Source organism: Salmo trutta, chromosome 1 (assembly GCF_901001165.1).
Source record: "Salmo trutta chromosome 1, fSalTru1.1, whole genome shotgun sequence".
Taxonomy (NCBI): domain Eukaryota; kingdom Metazoa; phylum Chordata; class Actinopteri; order Salmoniformes; family Salmonidae; genus Salmo; species Salmo trutta.
Window position 1 is genome coordinate 79764587 of NC_042957.1, and position 22469 is coordinate 79787055.

The 22469-nt window shown below is 47.1% G+C and overlaps 1 protein-coding gene and 1 long non-coding RNA gene across 3 annotated transcripts in view; both read right to left on the bottom strand.

The window, feature by feature from the left end:
• LOC115161922 (casein kinase I) overlaps positions 1-22469 on the bottom strand; it is a 59253-nt gene that overhangs the window by 13943 nt on the left and 22841 nt on the right. For both annotated transcript variants that reach the window (XM_029713176.1, XM_029714001.1), the window contains exons 3-8: positions 11246-11394; positions 7499-7727; positions 6137-6307; positions 5634-5782; positions 4909-5086; positions 1827-1936 (exon numbers count right to left, since the gene is read on the bottom strand). In XM_029713176.1, coding sequence (XP_029569036.1) covers positions 1827-1936; positions 4909-5086; positions 5634-5782; positions 6137-6307; positions 7499-7727; positions 11246-11394 — 986 coding nt within the window. The remainder of the gene's footprint in view (positions 1-1826; positions 1937-4908; positions 5087-5633; positions 5783-6136; positions 6308-7498; positions 7728-11245; positions 11395-22469) is intronic.
• On the bottom strand, positions 8561-8878 carry LOC115179741 (uncharacterized). The gene is made up of 3 exons (XR_003873019.1): positions 8763-8878; positions 8629-8725; positions 8561-8590 (listed from the first exon to the last, which is right to left on the bottom strand). It is a non-coding gene; the product is annotated as an uncharacterized LOC115179741 (long non-coding RNA).

A 22469-nucleotide genomic window follows, 5' to 3' on the forward strand; every position in this document is an offset into this window, starting at 1 on the left:
GATCACTCTTCATAACATTCTGGAGTATATGCAAATTGCCATCATACAAACTGAGGCAGCAGACTTTGAGGAAAATTAATATTTGTGTCATTCTCAAAACTTTTGGCCACAACTGTAGACGATTCTGTGCTTCCAGCTTTGTGGGAACAGTTTTGGGAAGGCTCTTTCCTGTTTCAGCATGACAATGTCTCCCTGCACAAAGCGAGGTCCATACAGAAATGGTTTCTCGAGATCGGTGTGGAAGAACTTAACTGGCCTGCACAAAGCCCTGACTTCAACTCCATCAAACACCTTTGGGATTAATTGGAACGCTGACTGCGAGTCAGGCCTTATCACCCAACATCATTCATGCTCATGGCTCAACGGAAGCAAGTCCCCGCAGTAATGCTCCAACATCTAGTGGAAAGCCTTCCCAGAAGAGTGGAGGCTGTTATAGCAGTAAAGAGGGGACCAACTCCATATTAATGCCCATGATTATGGAATAAGATGTTTGACGAGCAGGTGTCCACATACTTTTGGTCATGTAGTGTGTGATTATGAATCTTGGACACCATTTCGTTGAAAAATAAAAACAATGAATTATTAGTTACTGTGGTTACCGGTCCTAGACCTTCATAAAGCCCATAATATTAACACGACACAGCATGACCCCTCTCACCCTGTTCATGCCAGCAGACAGTCAGCTTAGCCATATGGTGTTACCAGTCACACACCTCATCATGCCAGCGACTGTTCGTCATGAGGGTCTGTATAAACTAAACTAGCTAGGTGTTCACAGATTCTTTGATTGGAGCGGTGCCTTGTTTAGACTTAACGTTATGAACAAGCACAGAATATAGAGTCAAATTCCCCTTTTTCTTCTCTAGCCATTCCACTGCTTATTCACAGAGTTTCAGAGCCGGTCTCTGAGCCACACCCAGAACTTTAGTTTACTGCAATTCTACACATTATGCCGTGTTCTTATGCTATCTGAGTGACTGAAATATAAGGAACTAAATTGTTTTAATTTTTGATTCTCACTGAATGTCTAGTTTTTATATGGGTGATTTTTAGTTCTCAAAGATGATCTCATGTTAAATATCAGTCTGTTATCTTTTCTACATACTTTATATCTGTTTTTTGTCTTTTCAATACATAAAAAAAAAAAATGTATTTTATTCTTCAATGGTGGCCCGCCACTGCTCAATGAATATAGGGGAAAACACTGACACCCTGCAACATTAAAGCCATGTTTTTATGATGCCAGTGAAAAGGTTTCACATTCCTGTGTGACTGTTTGTGGACGCCCTGCGGTGTTGATCGTTAAAGTGTCATCAGTGAGAGTCCAAAAGGAATGAAGAAATTCAAACAATTAAAACAAGGCTAGAAACATGATGACGTTTTCAGACCTGTGAGAAGTGTGTGAGTCTCACCTGTGAGGTGGAAATACGGTGTGTTGTGCGTGTGTGTGTGTGTGTATATGTATGTATGTATGTATGTATGTATGTATGTATGTATGTATGTATGTATGTGTGTGTGTGTGTGTGTATGTCTAACCTGTGAGGTGGAAATACGGGGTGTTGTGTGTGTGTGTGTGTGTGTGTGTGTGTGTGTGTGTGTGTGTGTGTGTATGTCTAACCTGTGAGATGGAAATACGGGGTGTTGTGTGTGTGTGTGTATGTATGTGTGTGTGTGTGTGGGTGTGTATGTGTGTGTGTCTAACCTGTGAGATGGAAATACGGGGTGTGTGTGTGTGTGTGTTTAACCTGTGAGATGGAAATACGGGGTGTTGTGTGTGTGTGTGTGTGTGTGTGTGTGTGTGTCTAACCTGTGGGTTGTGTCATTACCTGTGAGGTGGACATGCGTGAGTCCTGTCGTCCAGTCAGGTCTGAGGAGGAGATGTTGACAGGAGCTCCACGGTGAAGACGCATGCTGACCTTCCTCTCTCGCTCCATACCTGGGATAGAGGACAGATACCTGGGGTTAGAGAGAGAGACCTCCATACCTGGGATAGAGGACAGATACCTGGGGTTAGAGAGAGAGACCTCCATACCTGGGATAGAGGACAGATAACTGGGGTTAGAGAGAGAGACCTCCATACCTGGGATAGAGGACAGATACCTGGGATAGAGGACAGATACCTGGGGTTAGAGAGACCTCCATACCTGGGATAGAGGACAGATACCTGGGGTTAGAGAGAGACCTCCATACCTGGGATAGAGGACAGATACCTGGGGTTAGAGAGAGAGACCTCCATACCTGGGATAGAGGACAGATACCTGGGGTTAGAGAGAGAGACCTCCATACCTGGCATAGAGGACAGATACCTGGGGTTAGAGAGAGAGACCTCCATACCTGGGATAGAGGACAGATACCTGGGGTTAGAGAGAGAGACCTCCATACCTGGGATAGAGGACAGATAACTGGGGTTAGAGAGAGAGACCTCCATACCTGGGATAGAGGACAGATACCTGGGATAGAGGACAGATACCTGGGATAGAGGACAGATACCTGGGGTTAGAGAGACCTCCATACCTGGGATAGAGGACAGATACCTGGGGTTAGAGAGACCTCCATACCTGGGATAGAGGACAGATACCTGGGATAGAGAGAGAGACCTCCATACCTGGGATAGAGGACAGATACCTGGGGTTAGAGAGAGACCTCCATACCTGGGATAGAGGACAGATACCTGGGGTTAGAGAGAGAGACCTCCATACCTGGGATAGAGGACAGATAACTGGGGTTAGAGAGAGAGACCTCCATACCTGGGATAGAGGACAGATACCTGGGATAGAGGACAGATACCTGGGATAGAGGACAGATACCTGGGGTTAGAGAGACCTCCATACCTGGGATAGAGGACAGATACCTGGGGTTAGAGAGAGAGACCTCCATACCTGGGATAGAGGACAGATACCTGGGATTAGAGAGAGACCTCCATACCTGGGATAGAGGACAGATACCTGGGATAGAGGACAGATACCTGGGATAGAGGACAGATACCTGGGGTTAGAGAGACCTCCATACCTGGGATAGAGGACAGATACCTGGGGTTAGAGAGAGAGACCTCCATACCTGGGATAGAGGACAGATACCTGGGATTAGAGAGAGACCTCCATACCTGGGATAGAGGACAGATACCTGGGGTTAGAGAGAGAGACCTCCATACCTGGGATAGAGGACAGATACCTGGGGTTAGAGAGAGAGACCTCCATACCTGGGATAGAGGACAGATACCTGGGGTTAGAGAGAGAGACCTCCATACCTGGGATAGAGGACAGATACCTGGGATTAGAGAGAGACCTCCATACCTGGGATAGAGGACAGATACCTGGGGTTATAGAGAGAGACCTCCATACCTGGGATAGAGGACAGATACCTGGGGTTAGAGAGAGACCTCCATACCTGGGATAGAGGACAGATACCTGGGGTTAGAGAGAGAGACCTCCATACCTGGGATAGAGGACAGATACCTGGGGTTAGAGAGAGAGACCTCCATACCTGGGATAGAGGACAGATACCTGGGGTTAGAGAGAGAGACCTCCATACCTGGGATAGAGGACAGATACCTGGGGTTAGAGAGAGAGACCTCCATACCTGGGATAGAGGACAGATACCTGGGATAGAGAGAGAGACCTCCATACCTGGGATAGAGGACAGATAACTGGGGTTAGAGAGACCTCCATACCTGGGATAGAGGACAGATACCTGGGGTTAGAGAGAGAGACCTCCATACCTGGGATAGAGGACAGATACCTGGGGTTAGAGAGAGAGACCTCCATACCTGGGATAGAGGACAGATACCTGGGGTTAGAGAGAGACCTCCATACCTGGGATAGAGGACAGATACCTGGGGTTAGAGAGAGAGACCTCCATACCTGGGATAGAGGACAGATACCTGGGGTTAGAGAGAGAGACCTCCATACCTGGGATAGAGGACAGATACCTGGGGTTAGAGAGAGAGACCTCCATACCTGGGATAGAGGACAGATACCTGGGGTTAGAGAGAGAGACCTCCATACCTGGGATAGTGGACAGATACCTGGGGTTAGAGAGAGAGACCTCCATACCTGGGATAGAGGACAGATACCTGGGGTTAGAGAGAGAGACCTCCATACCTGGGATAGAGGACAGATACCTGGGGTTAGAGAGAGAGACCTCCATACCTGGGATAGAGGACAGATACCTGGGGTTAGAGAGAGAGACCTCCATACCTGGGATAGAGGACAGATACCTGGGGTTAGAGAGAGAGACCTCCATACCTGGGATAGAGGACAGATACCTGGGGTTAGAGAGAGAGACCTCCATACCTGGGATAGAGGACAGATACCTGGGGTTAGAGAGAGAGACCTCCATACCTGGGATAGAGGACAGATACCTGGGGTTAGAGAGAGAGACCTCCATACCTGGGATAGAGGACAGATACCTGGGGTTAGAGAGAGAGACCTCCATACCTGGGATAGAGGACAGATACCTGGGGTTATAGAGAGAGACCTCCATACCTGGGATAGAGGACAGATACCTGGGGTTAGAGAGAGAGACCTCCATACCTGGGATAGAGGACAGATACCTGGGGTTAGAGAGAGAGACCTCCATACCTGGGATAGAGGACAGATACCTGGGGTTAGAGAGCGAGACCTCCATACCTGGGATAGAGGACAGATACCTGGGGTTAGAGAGAGAGACCTCCATACCTGGGATAGAGGACAGATACCTGGGGTTAGAGAGAGACCTCCATACCTGGGATAGAGGACAGATACCTGGGGTTATAGAGAGAGACCTCCATACCTGGGATAGAGGACAGATACCTGGGGTTAGAGAGAGACCTCCATACCTGGGATAGAGGACAGATACCTGGGGTTAGAGAGAGAGACCTCCATACCTGGTGATCAACCTTTATTTAACCAATTCAGTGTTTTCACTAACCTGTGTGTGAGGTGGGTGTAAGGGGTGCGGGTGCGGCTGCGTCCTGTGCTCCTCTGGGTCGTCCGGAGGCGGAGGGGATCCCTCTGGCCCCTGCAGGGGCCCTGGCCTGTCCCTGTCTCAGTCTGTCCTCACCGGCTCTCCTCTCCCTCTCTGCATCCTCCGCTGCCCTGTTGGCGCCCTGTACACACAGAGACATACAACACCATGGAGACAACAGTTACACTGTCCCACCTCCCAACCCTTCACCATCACAACAACACCATGGAGACAACAGTTACACTGTCCCACCTCCCAACCCTTCACCATCACAACAATACCATGGAGACAACGGTTACACTGTCCCACCTCCCAACCCTTCACTATCACAACAACACCATGGGATCTTATTGACCAGGAATTTGCTTAATCAGCATTCAAAATGGCTGCCGTTGCCAGGGACACCACTGCTATTCGTAGACCAACAAAATGGCCACCTTGGACATTCCATTACTATGTCTGAATTACCTCTCCTTCCTCCTAAAGTGTGCACTGGTTCACATCACTGACTTACAGTGGAAACTCCCACTAGCCCATGTCTCCACCAATCCCAACGGTTTTCAGATGTGTTGGAAGTAGTGAACGAGTGTACACTTCAGGAGAACGGAGATATTATTGTGATGAAACGATTCCAGTCCGGGTCAATGTAATGAAGGGGATGAATCAGACGTAGCAGAGATGTTCCTCACAAACTTGAGCATGTTCCAGTCGAAGACGTAGTCGTAGGAGAAGCCCTGTCTGTGGAACAGGTTTCTGAACAGCTGTCTGAGGTAAGAGTAGTCTGGCTTGTCATCGAACCGCAGAGAACGGCAGAAGTTCAGGTACGTAGCAAACTCCGCTGAGAGGAGAAAGGAGAGGATGGGTCAAGACACAGCTCTTTAGAAATCCAGCTGTATAATATGTATGTGGAATAAAATGCCTGAATGTGAATCCTCTAGTCTCCAAGACAACAAGACATACACTACAAACAGACCGTCTGAATCTGATCAGCTTTCTTCCTGGTTAGGTCACATGCTCAGGAAAAACTCCTAACCCTATCCATCACACTTTGGACCACAGAAGAGCTATCCACTTTCAAAGACTGGGAGTGGAAATTCTATATGAACAAGGGTGTACTATGCAAAAACGCCCTGTTTTGACTTGAGAAAACCTCATCAACGTCCAGCCACAGACAGGTCTTTCAACTACCCACATGGGTATCCTTTACAGAGGACCTCGATGGGGGTGGACATCTTCTTCTCACTGATGCGTTCGTACTTCTGTCTCTTAGTGGCGGCCTTCAGGCCCTGCCAGGGCAGACTGCCCAGGTTGAAGTACATCAGGACATAGCCAAGAGACTCCAGGTCATCGCGACGAGACTGCTCTGTAGAGAGAGGAGAGAGGGGGAGAGAGGGTCAGGGTGTTTGTGTTGTGTACCTGTTCCCTGGTGTGTGTAACTAGTGTATGTGTTTGTTTATATATATTGCCAAAAGTATGTGGACATGTCGAACATCTCATTCCAAAATCATGGGTATTCATATGGAGTTGGTCCCCCTTTGCTGCTATAACAGCCTCCACTCTTCTGGGAAGGCTTTCCACTAGATGTTGGAACATTGCTGAGGGGACTTGCTTCTATTCAGCTACAAGGGCATGAGTGATGTTGGGTGATTAGGCCTGACTCGCAGTCAGCGTTCCAATTCAGGTGTTCGATGGGGTTGAGGTCAGGGCTCTGTGCAGGTCAGTCAAGTTCTTCCACACCAATCTACAAACCATTTCTGTATGGACCTCGCTTTGTGTACGGGGGTATTGTCATGCTGAAACAGGAAAGGGCCCTTCCCCAAACTGTTCTCACAAAGCTGGAAGCACAGAATTGTCTAGAATGTAATTGTATGCTGTAGAGTTAAGATCTCCCTTCACTGTAACTAAGGGGCCCGAACCATGAAAAACAGCCCCAGACCATTATTCCTCCTCCACCAAACTTTACAGTTGGCACTATGCATTGGGGCAGGTAGCGTTCTCCTGGCATCCGAAAAAACCAGATTCATCCGTCGGACTGCCAGATGGTGCAGCATGATTCATCACTCCAGAGTACATCTTCAGCTGACGCTTGGCATTGCGCATGGTGATCTTAGGTTTGTGTGCGGCTGCTCGGCCATGGAAACTCATTTCACAAAGCTCCCAACGAACAGTTCTTGTGCTGACGTTGCTTCCAGAGGTAGTTTGGAACTTGGAAGTGTTCTGTTCTGTGAGCTTGTGTGGCCTACCTTCACGGTTGAGCCGTTCTAGATGTTTCCACTTCACAATAACAACAGTTACAGTTGACCGGGCAGCTGTAGCAGGGCAGAAATTTGACGAACTGACTTGTTAGAAAGGTGGCATCCTATGACGGTGCCACGTTGAAAGTCACTGAGCTCTTCAGTAAGGCCCTTCTACTGCCAATGTTTGTCTATGGAGATTGCATGGCTGTGTGCTCGATTTTATACACCTGTCAGCAAAGGGTGTGGCTGAAATAGCCGAATCCACTAATTTGAAGGGGTGTCCACATACTTTTGTATATATAGTGTATATATCCTACCGATTCCCAGGTGTGTGTTGATGGATGCGTAGCGTGCTGTGCCGGTCAGATTCTTGTTCTCGCGGTAGGGGATGTGCTGGTGTGTGCGGGCGTCACGGTACTTCTTGGCCAGGCCAAAGTCGATGATGTACACCAGGTTACCCTTCTTGCCCAGGCCCATCAGGAAGTTGTCTGGCTTCACGTCTCTGTGGATGAAGTTCTTAGAGTGGATGTACTCTATACGGCTGATCTGGAGAGGAGAGAGCTCGATCAATAACAGCTAGTCTGATCTGGAGAGGAGAGAGCTTGATCAATAACAGCTAGTCTGATCTGGAGAGGAGAGAGCTTGATCAATAACAGCTAGTCTGATCTGGAGAGGACAGGAGAGAGCTCGATCAATAACAGCTAGTCTGATCTGGAGAGGACAGGAGAGAGCTTGATCAATAACAGCTAGTCTGATCTGGAGAGGACAGGAGAGAGCTCGATTAATAACAGCTTTAGCATAATCAATAATGCGCATAATCAATAATGCGCATAGAACGTGAATAAACATGATGGCTGTCAATAGTAAAATGTAAACTGGAGGACACCTGGTAGTATAAACACCTGGAGGACACCTGGTAGTATAAACACCTGGTAGTATAAACACCTGAGGACACCTGGTAGTATAAACACCTGGTAGTATAAACACCTGGAGGACACCTGGTAGTATAAACACCTGGTAGTATAAACACCTGGAGGACACCTGGTAGTATAAACACCTGGTAGTATAAACACCTGGTAGTATAAACACCTGAGGACACCTGGTAGTATAAACACCTGGTAGTATAAACACCTGGAGGACACCTGGTAGTATAAACACCTGGTAGTATAAACACCTGAGGACACCTGGTAGTATAAACACCTGGTAGTATAAATACCTGGAGGACACCTGGTAGTATAAACACCTGGTAGTATAAACACCTGGTAGTATAAACACCTGGAGGACACCTGGTATTATAAACAACTGGAGGACACCTGGTATTTTAACACCTGGAGGACACCTGGTATTTTTAACACCTGGAGGACACCTGGTATTTTTAACACCTGGAGGACACCTGGTAGTATAAACACCTGGAGGACACCTGGTATTTTTAACACCTGGAGGACACCTGGTAGTATAAACACCTGGAGGACACCTGGTAGTATAAACACCTGGAGGACACCTGGTATTTTTAACACCTGGAGGACACCTGGTAGTATAAACACCTGGAGGACACCTGGTATTTTAACACCTGGAGGACACCTGGTAGTATAAACACCTGGAGGACACCTGGTAGTATAAACACCTGGTAGTATAAACACCTGGAGGACACCTGGTAGTATAAACACCTGGTAGTATAAACACCTGGTAGTATAAACACCTGGTAGTATAAACACCTGGAGGACACCTGGTATTTTTAACACCTGGAGGACACCTGGTAGTATAAACACCTGGTAGTATAAACACCTGGAGGACACCTGGTAGTATAAACACCTGGTAGTATAAACACCTGGAGGACACCTGGTAGTATAAACACCTGGAGGACACCTGGTATTTTTAACACCTGGAGGACACCTGGTAGTATAAACACCTGGAGGACACCTGGTAGTATAAACACCTGGTAGTATAAACACCTGGAGGACACCTGGTAGTATAAACACCTGGTAGTATAAACACCTGGTAGTATAAACACCTGGTAGTATAAACACCTGGAGGACACCTGGTATTTTTAACACCTGGAGGACACCTGGTAGTATAAACACCTGGTAGTATAAACACCTGGAGGACACCTGGTAGTATAAACACCTGGTATTATAAACACCTGGTAGTATAAACACCTGGAGGACAGCTGGTATTATAAACACCTGGTAGTATAAACACCTGGAGGACACCTGGTATTATAAACACCTGGAGGACAGCTGGTAGTATAAACACCTGGAGGACACCTGGTATTATAAACACCTGGAGGACAGCTGGTAGTATAAACACCTGGTAGTATAAACACCTGGAGGACACCTGGTATTATAAACACTGCAGCACTACTGTTGCAAAAAATGAAGTAGAAGCGAATGCTAATCGGGATGTGATCTTTCCTTTTCAAGGTGATTGGATACGTATCTAGATCCAGGGCAGGGGTTTCTCCATACCCATCTCAGCATTACAAACGGATAGAAATGACAACAGACCTATATATTTACATTACATTTGTATGTAGATTGTTCAGGTTCACCATCGGCAATAGTTTTGGTAGTTTTGCTTGAAACAAGGAGATATGTCATAGGACAGCGACCTCACTGCCACGGTTGAAGCAGGAGAAGAAGAGAAGCTCTCTGAGTCAAAACTTCCAAACGGTCTAAACCATTCCATTATGAGACGGGGTGAAATTCAAAGTTGTGCTATATAGATCTCCCCCTCTAATTGATAGTGTGGTGGTAGATGCCCAGTTTCCCTTATTGGAAGCATCCTACATACACCATAAGACATACAGGATGTAGTTTGACTAAGTTACAGATATTACTGGACCTGTTCAGCATGCTAAATGACCTGTAGATCAACCACTGTGAACACGGATCCACCCAGTTAGACACTGAAGAACAGGATGCATCAGTTGTCGGAAAAGATGAGGTATTTTTCAGAAGGTAGAAAGAACGTAATAATATGAGCCAAAAATGTGACTGAACCATCAATTCGGAACGTTTTGAATGGCTTCTCTGATCGATGCATGCTTAAACATTTGAATCGATGGGTATCGGTGAATCGTTACTTCCCTAATTGCTAACTAACTGTCAACAATTTTAGCTGACTAACTGTGACACCACTGTATTATCAATGTAGCCTGGCCTAGGACAGACAGTAGAATAAACAGCTTCTGATCCAGACCCATCTGACTGGTTCAACAGTGGGATCTATGTGTTGTATGTACTGACAGGTGGAACTGATACACTACATGTCAATGTTTTAAATGGATGTCAATTGTAAAGTCGTTTGTCTGTAATGTGTTTTTGGTTATGTGTCTGACCCCAGTACGACTAGCCGTCTCCATTGGCGTCGGCTAATGAGACCCTACTAAAACAAGAACTAACAAGGAGGAGGAAGACCCATATTCAGCAATACAAACCTGACACACACTGACACACAATGCAAATAGAATCGTGAAGCCAACATGGAGGTGCTTCTACATCAGCCTGAGAGGCTGCATGGTCACAGTGGGACAAGGCTTCCTAACATTCACAATGGAGGCAGAGTTAAGAGATGGCCAGTGTCATTCAGGATGGGGGTGGTGGCCAGTGTCATTCAGGGTGGGGGTGGTGGCCAGTGTCATTCAGGGTGGGGGTGGTGGCCAGTGTCATTCAGGGTGGGGGTGGTGGCCAGTGTCATTCAAGATGGGGGTGGTGGCCAGTGTCATTCAGGATGGGGGTGGTGGCCAGTGTCATTCAGGATGGGGGTGGTGGCCAGTGTCATTCAGGATGGGGGTGGTGGCCAGTGTCATTCAGGATGGGGGTGGTGGCCAGTGTCATTCAGGGTGGGGGTGGTGGCCAGTGTCATTCAGGGTGGGGGTGGTGGCCAGTGTCATTCAGGGTGGGGGTGGTGGCCAGTGTCATTCAGGGTGGGGGTGGTGGCCAGTGTCATTCAGGGTGGGGGTGGTGGCCAGTGTCATTCAGGATGGGGGTGGCCCCTGAAGGTGGACCCGTACCCCCAGGTTGGCACGCGCCCTGCCCCAGTGCACACACACGCCAGTCTCTTACCATCTGGTCAGCCAGCAGCAGGACAGTCTTCAGGGAGAACTTGCGGGAGCAGAAGTTGAACAGGTCTTCCAGACTGGGGCCTAACAGCTCCATCACCATCACATTGTAGTCACCCTCTGCCCCACACCACTTGATCGTTGGGATACCCACTGTAGGGGAGACAGACAGGAGAGAGACAGAGAGAGACAGGAGAGACACAGAGACCGACAGGAGAGACACAGAGACCGACAGGAGAGAGACAGAGACCGACAGGAGAGAGACAGAGACCGACAGGAGAGAGACAGAGACCGACAGGAGAGACAGAGAGACAGAAAGAGACAGACAGGAGAGACAGAGAGAGAGACAGAGAGAGACAGAGAGAGAGACAGAGAGAGAGAGAGAGAGAGAGACAGACAGGAGAGACAGAGAGAGAGACAGACAGGAGAGACAGAGAGAGAGACAGAAAGAGAGAGACAGAGAGAGAGACAGAAAGAGAGAGACAGAGAGAGAGACAGAGAGAGAGACAGAGAGTGAGACAGAGAGAGAGACAGAAAGAGACAGACAGGAGAGACGAGAGGGATGTTAGTCATGTTAAAGTAACCATGTGCTTAATCATATACCCATTGATAGCCACTGTGGGGGAAATAATTAAATTAACATTTAGGAGAGAAATTCTTATTCTTATTATTCATGTATTATAATATTCTCTAGAAAGTTTGACATTACAGCAAATGACTTGTAACATATTGAGTAGCATTTATTAGATCTGTGAGCACCAAGAGGGAGGAGTTAGGAGCTGAAACCAGGAACTAGCCCATAACTATATCCTATCACAGCACCAAGAGGGAGGAGTTAGGAGCTGAAACCAGGAACTAGCCCCTGACTATATCCTATCACAGCACCAAGAAGGAGGAGTTAGGAGCTGAAACCAGGAACTAGCCCCTAACTATATCCTATCACAGCACCAAGAGGGAGGAGTTAGGAGCTGAAACCAGGAACTAGCCCCAACTATATCCTATCATTGCACCAAGAGAGAGGAGTTAGGAGCTGAAACCAGGAACTAGCCCCTAACTGTATCCTATCACAGCACTGGTATTGGGGACAGAATGATACCACTATGGCAATCGAACATAGCTATCACAGCTTAGAGATGGTTGACAACATACTATAGCTGATGAAGAATGTAACACATACAAAAGCTCAAGGTGAGCTCTACACTGAGGAAAGGAGGACAACAGAGGGAGGTGGTGGAGGGGAGGCCATTTGATTCAGTTCAGGCTGAGATTAGATGTAATAAATAAAAAAAAATCACAAGAGGTCAGATCATATTAACCTAGTGTCTATCTACCTGTCATCAGAGAGGGAGGTCAGATCATATTAACCTAGTGTCTATGTACCTGACTGTCATCAGAGAGGGAGGTCAGATCATATTAACCTAGTGTCTATGTACCTGACTGTCATCAGAGAGGGAGGTCAGATCATATTAACCTAGTGTCTATCTACCTGTCATCAGAGAGGGAGGTCAGATCATATTAACCTAGTGTCTATGTACCTGACTGTCATCAGAGAGGGAGGTCAGATCATATTAACCTAGTGTCTATCTACCTGTCATCAGAGAGGGAGGTCAGATCATATTAACCTAGTGTCTATGTACCTGACTGTCATCAGAGAGGGAGGTCAGATCATATTAACCTAGTGTCTATGTACCTGTCATCAGAGAGGGAGGTCAGATCATATTAACCTAGTGTCTATGTACCTGACTGTCATCAGAGAGGGAGGTCAGATCATATTAACCTAGTGTCTATGTACCTGACTGTCATCAGAGAGGGAGGTCAGATCATATTAACCTAGTGTCTATGTACCTGACTGTCATCAGAGAGGGAGGTCAGATCATATTAACCTAGTGTCTATGTACCTGACTGTCATCAGAGAGGGAGGTCAGATCATATTAACCTAGTGTCTATGTACCTGTCATCAGAGAGGGAGGTCAGATCATATTAACCTAGTGTCTATGTACCTGTCATCAGAGAGGGAGGTCAGATCATATTAACCTAGTGTCTATGTACCTGACTGTCATCAGATAGGGAGGAGGGCGTGGAGATAGCGATGGGAGAGAAAGAGCGAGCGCTACGAAGGAGCTATAAACCTTCCACCAGGCCGACATGCCACCTTGAGGGTCAGAAGAGCGTGTTTGAATCGATACAGGGCGTCTCTACAGGAGACCAGATACCCAATTACATGCCCACCACAGACCTGTGTCTACCCAGAGAGGAGAGGAGACCAGATACCCAATTACATCCCCACCACAGACCTGTGTCTACCCAGAGAGGACAGGACAGGAGACCAGATACCCAATTACATCCCCACCACAGACCTGTGTCTACCCAGAGAGGAGAGGAGAGAGGGGAGGATGGGAGAGGACAGGGGAGGAGAGGCTGGCTTCTCTCAGACAGACTACTAGACATCATGGATGGATTATAAAGAATACTACCATATGATTTGCAGCAGAACTCCAGTATTTTCCTTCATAGCTTGTTCTCCAACTTATTTTAAATTAGGGAGCCAATTTGTCCTCAGCACTTTTATTTCCATGATTGAATAGAACTAGTTCACATGGCCGTCTCATCTCTCTGCAGCAGACATATGGTGAGAAATATGTTGGGAACATCCAATTGCAACAAAATCAGTTTCAAATCGCAATTCACATATACTGAACATAAATATGAACGCAACATATTCAAAGATGTTACTGAGTTACAGTTCATAAGGTCATCAGTCAATTTAAATATATTTATAAGCCCCTAATCTATGGATATCACATGACTGGGAATACAGTTATCTGTCCAACGGATGCATATCTTAAAAAAAAAAAAAAAAAGTAGGGTCGTGGATCAGAAAACCAGTCAGTATCTGGTGTGACCATTTGCCTTATGCAGCGCAACACATCTCCTTCACATAGAGTTGATCAGGCTGTTGATTGTGGCCTGTGGAATGTTGTCCCACTCCTCTTCAGTGGCTGTGTGAAGTTGCTGGATATTGGCGGGACCTGGAACACTGTTGTACATGTCAATCCAGAGCATCCAAAACATGCTCAATGGGTAACATGTCTAGTGAGTATGCTGGTCATGGAAGAACTGGGACATTTACAGCTTCCAGGAATTGTGTACAGATCCTTGTGACATGAGGTCGTGTATTATCATGCTGAAACATGAGGTGATGGTGGTGGATGAATGGGGCCGTGGATTATCATGCTGAAACATGATGTGATGGTGGTGGATGAATGGGGCTGTGGATTATCATGCTGAAACATGAGGTGATGGTGGTGGATGAATGACACGACAATGTCACGGTATCTCTGTGTGTTCAAATTGCCATCAATAAAATGCAATTGTGTTCGTTGTCTGTAGCTTATGCCTGCCCATACCATAACCCCATCTCCACCATGGGGCACTCTGCTCACAACGTTGACATCAGCAAAACACTCGCCCACATGACGCCATAACAGGGTTGTGCGGTTGAGAGGCCGTACTGTCAAATTCTCTCAAACAACGTTGGAGGTGGCTTATGGTGGAGAAATGAACATTACATTCCCTGGCAACAGCTCTGGTGGACAGTCCTGCAGTCAGCATGCAGAAATGTCCACCAGTCTGTGGAATCGTGTTGTGTGACAAAACTGCACATTTTAGAGTGGCCATTTATTGTCCCCAACACAAGGTGCACCTGTGTAATGATCATGCGGTTTAATCAGCTTCTTGATATGCTACACCTGGCAGGTGGATGGATTATCTTGGCAAAGGAGAAATGCTCACTAACAGGGATGTAAACAAATTTGTGCACAGAATGAGAGAAATAAGCTTTTTGTGCGTATGGAATATGCCATGATAATATGGTATCGTGAGGTACCTGGCAATTCCCTGCTCTACTGTAGGACCTACTATAATGTGTATACTTTATAAGTAAAACTCAGAGCATTCTCTTTGCAACACACACACACACACACACGTGTTCGTAAGGGTGAGTTTTGAGTCACAGTCAGCCCCTCAGTCCAGACAGCTGGTATATAGTAGTAGTGGTAGCTGCCGACAGTTCCTGAACATTAGCCCGCCCGCCTTTAGACTGGCCCGCCCGCCTTTAGACTGGCCCGCCCGCCTTTAGACTGGCCTGCCTGCCCTAATACAGTAGAGAGAATAGAGTAGTAGACTGGTGATCAGCATTTTACACTTCACCCAGCTCAGCTACAGACAGACACTAGTTCACAGAGACAGACATAGGCAGGCACACACACACACACACACACACACAGACAGACACACACACACACGAGAGGCCAAGTATATTCTCCATGCTCCAGCAATCTCCCTGTGTCGCAACACACACAGTCTGGTGCGTTCGTCTCTTAGTCTTAAACCCAACGTGTAGCGAGACGTGCTTTTAGCATCTGTCATAGTGAGTACATGTCTTCCAGAGTGTGTTATGAAAGCTGGAGGAGACATATATGGGCTAGCCAGGCAGAGTGTGTGTGTGTGTGTGTTAGCCAGGCTAACATCAGCACATAGGCCATCTCCAATGAGCAGTACACCACACCAGGAAGCTGTTCTTAGCAGCAGCCTGTATATAGGCTACAGTTGAAACACTAGATAAAGGGTTCTCCAACATGTTGGGGCCAGGGGCCCCTTCATAACTCCAGTGAGACAGAAATAGCATAGAAGGAGTTTATGACTTCAGCAGTGCAGGGCCGGACAAACAAAGTGTCGGGCCCTGAGAAGGAACATTTTAAACAAGGCCCACCTCTTTGCACCGGAGATAACATTTGGCAATTTTCAAGCTAATTTCAAGTCTCGGTAAAAAGCTGAGGGATGGGCCTGGAGAAATATAACCACTCAGATTAGACAGAGCTATGGATGCAAGGACTGACCATCCATGATATCAACATTATAGTTTTAACCGTGTTTTGAGGCTATACAGTGTTTGTTTACATTTAGTTTGTTTCCAAACATTGTAGTAAAACCAGGTTATATTTTGGGTTCTGATGAGGTAGGACAGCTGAACTAAGCTCATGAAGCACTTATAAGTTATATTCTTCAAGAATCAGTGGGAACATCAGGGTTTGCCATACCAAAAATGGATGTAGCAACTAAGGATTCTAGCGTTAAATTAGTGCTTTTACGTAAATAAAATAAAAATATATACTGCTCAAAAAAATAAAGGGAACACTTAAACAACACATCCTAGATCTGAATGAAAGAAATAATCTTATTAAATACTTTTTTTCTTTACATAGTTGAATGTGCTGACAACAAAATCACACAAAAATAATCAATGGAAATCCAATTTATCAACCCATGGAGGTCTGGATTTGGAGTCACACTCAAAATTAAAGTGGAAAACCACACTACAGGCCGATCCAACTTTGATGTAATGTCCTTAAAACAAGTCAAAATGAGGCTCAGTAGTGTGTGTGGCCTCCACGTGCCTGTATGACCTCCCTACAACGCCTGGGCATGCTCCTGATGAGGTGGCGGATGGTCTCCTGAGGGATCTCCTCCCAGACCTGGACTAAAGCATCCACCAACTCCTGGACAGTCTGTGGTGCAACGTGGCGTTGGTGGATGGAGCGAGACATGATGTCCCAGATGTGCTCAATTGGATTCAGGTCTGGGGAGCGGGCGGGCCAGTCCATAGCATCAATGCCTTCCCCTTGCAGGAACTGCTGACACACTCCAGCCACATGAGGTCTAGCATTGTCTTGCATTAGGAGGAACCCAGGGCCAACCGCACCAGCATATGGTCTCACAAGGGGTCTGAGGATCTCATCTCGGTACCTAATGGCAGTCAGGCTACCTCTGGCGAGCACATGGAGGGCTGTGCGGCCCCCCCCAAAGAAATGCCACCCCACACCATGACTGACCCCCCGCCAAACCGGTCATGCTGGAGGATGTTGCAGGCAGCAGAACGTTCTCCACGGCGTCTCCAGACTCTGTCACGTCTGTCACGTGCTCAGTGTGAACCTGCTTTCATCTGTGAAGAGCACAGGGCGCCAGTGGCGAATTTGCCAATCTTGGTGTTCTCTGGCAAATGCCAAACGTCCTGCACGGTGTTGGGCTGTAAGCACAACCCCCACCTGTGGACGTCGGGCCCTCATACCACCCTCATGGAGTCTGTTTCTGACCGTTTGAGCAGACACATGCACATTTGTGGCCTGCTGGAGGTCATTTTGCAGGGCTCTGGCAGTGCTCCACCTGCTTCTCCTTGCACAAAGGCGGAGGTAGCGGTCCTGCTGCTGGGTTGTTGCCCTCCTACGGCCTCCTCCACGTCTCCTGATGTACTGGCCTGTCTCCTGGTAGCGCCTCCATGCTCTGGACACTACGCTGACAGACACAGCAAACCTTCTTGCCACAGCTCGCATTGATGTGCCATCCTGGATGAGCTGCACTACCTGAGCCACTTGTGTGGGTTGTAGACTCCGTCTCATGCTACCACTAGAGTGAAAGCACCGCCAGCATTCAAAAGTGACCAAAACATCAGCCAGGAAGCATAGGAACTGAGAAGTGGTCTGTGGTCACCACCTGCAGAACCACTCCTTTATTGGGGGTGTCTTGCTAATTGCCTATAATTTCCACCTGTTGTCTATTCCATTTGCACAATAGCATGTTAAATTTATTGTCAATCAGTGTTGCTTCCTAAGTGGACAGTTTGATTTCACAGAAGTGTGATTGACTTGGAGTTACATTGTGTTGTTTAAGTGTTCCCTTTATTTTTTTGAGCAGTATATATATATATATATATATATATATATATATATATATATATATATATATATATATATATATATTTATTAATAATAGTGGAATAAAATAAGTATGTAGTTGAAAAATGGATAATTGGTGGAGTACTGTGGATACCAATATCCCTGTGAGCCTCCCAGGCCCATGTTGCCCAGGGTTAAGAACAGAATACTGTGGATACTAATGTCTCTGTGAGCCTCCCAGGCCCATGTTGCCCAGGGTTAAGAACATAAAATTGTAAATGAATAATATTGCATTTTATTACACCCTCTAAATGTATTCACAGATCCATTGGCCAAAATGTGTTTAATCTGCTATTCATAGAAATAAGCATGATTTTTTATATTAATATTTGGAGATCCGTGGACCACCAAGAGATTTAATATTTAATATTCAATATATATATATATATATATATATATTTATTTATTTACTTATTTAACTGGGCAAGTCAGTTAAGAACAAATTCTTATTTACAATGACGGCCTACCCCGGCCAAACCCTCCCCTAGCCCGGACGATGCTGGGCCAAATTGTGCGACGCCCAATGGGACTCCAGATCACAGCCGGTTGTGATACAGCCCGGGATCGAACCAGGGTCTGTAGTGACACCTCTAGCACTGAGATGCAGGGTCTTAGACTGCTGCGCCACTCGGGAGCCCCCATACTGATACAGCAACATATATTTAGAAGCAGCTCAATCTCAGACTACATAGACCAGACTTCTGGATATATTAAGCAGCAGAATGTACAGTGTCCATCTAAGGACCTGTAGGGTCACTCAGCACTAAATAGCCTGTCTGTATCCCATATGGCACCCTATTCCCTATATAGTGCACTCATTTTGATTAGACCACTATGGGCCCTGGTCAAAAGTAGTGCATTATAAAGGGAATAGAGTGCCATAGAGCTCTGGTCAAAATTAGTGCACTATAAAGGGAAATAGGGTGCCATATGGGACAGAACTCGAGTCTAAAAAAGCTTCCTCCCATCTGGTTCTGTTCCAGGACCTGGGATGTATTCATTAGGGTAAAACCTACCAAAACATATTGCAACAACAATGTTGTGTTTCTTATTGGACAAGTTCAGGTAGTCCCTCCCTGTTTCAGTCCATTTCCTACCGTAGAGCAATATGTGTATTGACCCAGTGGTCAGTAGGATAATGGGGACTATGGTGTGTATTGACCCAGTGGTCAGTAGGATAATGAGGACTATGGTGTGTATTGACCCAGTGGTCAGTAGGATAATGGGGACTATGGTGGGTATTGGGGACTATGGTGTGTATTGACCCAGTGGTCAGTAGGGTAATGAGGACTATGGTGGGTATTGGGGACTATGGTGTGTATTGACCCAGTGGTCAGTAGGATAATGGGGACTATGGTGTGTATTGACCCAGTGGTCAGTAGGATAATGGGGACTATGGTGTGTATTGACCCAGTGGTCAGTAGGATAATGGGGACTATGGTGTGTATTGACCCAGTGGTCAGTAGGGTAATGAGGACTATGGTGTGTATTGACCCAGTGGTCAGTAGGATAATGGTGACTATGGTGTGTATTGACCCAGTGGTCAGTAGGATAATGGTGACTATGGTGTGTATTGACCCAGTGGTCAGTAGGGTAATGGTGACTATGGTGTGTATTGACCCAGTGGTCAGTAGGGTAATGAGGACTATGGTGTGTATTGACCCAGTGGTCAGTAGGGTAATGGTGACTATGGTGTGTATTGGCCCAGTGGTCAGTAGGGTAATGAGGACTATGGTGTGTATTGACCCAGTGGTCAGTAGGGTAATGGTGACTATGGTGTGTATTGACCCAGTGGTCAGTAGGATAATGAGGACTATGGTGTGTATTGGCCCAGTGGTCAGTAGGGTAATGAGGACTATGGGGATAATAATGAGGGTCGTGCAGCACTGCGCCATCTCTTTTTGATCATATAATACAACATGGCTGTGCTTTGTTCTTGCTGCTACACCGGAGGCTCATTTTACCACGCACACACACTGTATGAATATTCATGAGCTGGAGGATGGAGGGATGGTGCCCCAGAGAAGAGGAATGCAGCGAGCGACTCTGCCCCTCCCCCACGCCTCCCTCCTTCCCCTTCCGTCTATTCCACCCTCTCCTCCCCAGGCACACACACCATCTGGCCAGATAGAGGGAGGGAGAGGGAGGGAGAGAGCGAGGGAGAGAGCGAGGGAGAGAGCGAGAGAGCGAGAGAGCGAGAGAGCGAGAGAGCGAGAGAGCGAGAGAGCGAGAGAGCGAGAGAGCGAGAGAGCGAGAGAGCGAGAGAGCGAGAGAGCGAGAGAGCGAGAGAGCGAGAGAGCGAGAGAGCGAGAGAGCGAGAGAGCGAGAGAGCGAGAGCGAGAGAGCGAGAGAGCGAGAGAGAGAGAGAGAGAGAGAGAGAGAGCAGATAAAAGGAGAGATTAAACTAAAGAGGAAAGGGGTCAAAAAAGAGATGACAGAGAGAGAGAGAAAGGATAGAACCAATGATGGAGAGATCGAGAGGGGAGGGGATTGGTGGAGGAGAGGGGAGCAGTGAAAAAATAAGGATATAGGGCACGAACGAATGAGACCCACGGGGCTCCAGGAACCCAGGTTATCGCTCCATCCTGTCCCAATGTCAGAGCACCCTGCTGGGGCAACACTCCAGGGGAGAGGGGCTGGAGGGCTGGGGTGGGGATAAGCCTGTTACTGGGAGTGCAGGCTGTTACACACACAAAAGCTTGCACTTGCACACACCGCATGGGGGAAACACACCATTAAACAGCACACACCCTGGAGGGGGGGGGGGAAACACACCATTAAACACACACCCTGGAGGGGGGGGGGGGAACACACCATTAAACAACACACCTTGGAGGGTGAAAACCCACTTTAAACAACACACTGGTCAGTGGGACTAGGACACACATGCACAGAGGATCCGGACTGACTGAACGGCCAGGGTAAAGGTCACAGAGGATCCGGACTGACTTGCCAGGGTAGAGGTCACAGAGGATCCGAACTGACTGAACGGCCAGGGTAAAGGTCACGGAGGATCCGGACTGACTGAACGGCCAGGGTAAAGGTCACGGAGGATCCGGACTGACTGAACGGCCAGGGTAAAGGTCACAGAGGATCTGGACTGACATAGTGGCGAGACTGAATGTAAATGTAGATAGGGTTAACCCCAGGGCTAACTGGCTCGGTCCTGTTACTCAGCTAATTACAATGAGAAGAAGGTAAACCCACACTCACTGGAATACTTCAGCAGATAAATGTATTTTAGCAGCAGCAGAGGTCAACAATACATTAAAACTGCAACAGTATTCCAGTAAGAGGTCAACAATACAAATCAAATTGTATTAGTCACATATTTAGCAGATGCTATTACGGGTGTAGCGAAATGCTTGTGGATACATTCAAACTACTACAGTATTCCAGTGAGTACAGGGTTTCCTTTCTATTTTGAAGTCTTTCTGATAGCCCACTACAGGCTGTTTGATGGGAGCAAGCCGTTGACTTTTTCACCTCAGCTATTTACACCACACTCTCCATCTACACCAGGATCAATAGGTCAGGCCTGGACTAGAGCCATCTGGCAGACGGGGTCAGAGAACTGGAGTGAATGGAGGGGGGTGGGTAAGGGGATTGGATTATTATTTAAGTTAGGGGAGTGATTGGGGTAAGGAGGGGTGAGAGGACTGTATATAAGAGGGATGTGTTGAGATGAGTGAATGTAGTTAGATAAGTAGCAGTACATTAAAGGATGGTGTGTTCTGGTATGGACCCAGCACAGTGCAGCACAATGCAGGGCAGTTACCAGTCTGATATAGGATAAGAATCGGTAGAGTGACCAAAACACCAGTTACAGGGATATACACTCCATGACCAAAAGTGTCGAACATCTCATTCCAAAATCACGAGCATTAATATGGAGTTGGTCCCCCTTTATTACTATAACAGCCTCCACTCTTCTGGGAAGGCTTTCCACTAGATGTTGGAACATTGCTGCAGGGACATGCTTCCATTCAGCCACAAGAGCATTAGTGAGGTCGGGCACTGATGTTGGACGATTAGGCCTGGCTCGCAGTCGGCGTTCCAATTCATTCCAAAGGTGTTGATTGGGTTGAGGTCAGGGCTCTGTCAAGTTCTTCCACACCGATCTCGGCAAACCATTTCTTTATGGACCTTGCTTTGTGCCCGGAGGCATTGTCATGCTGAAACAGGAAAGGGCCTTCCCCAAACTGTTGCAACAAAGTTGGAAGCACAGAATCGTCTAGAATGTCATTATATGCTGGATTGTTAAGATTTCCCTTCACTGGAACTCAGGGACCTAGTCCAAACCATGAAAACAGCCCCCAGTCCAATGCAGGTAGCTTTCTCCTGGCATCCTCCAAACCCAGATTCGCCCGTCGGACTGCCAGATGGTGAAGCGTGATTCATCACCCCAAAGAAAGCATTTCCACTGCCGCAGAGTCC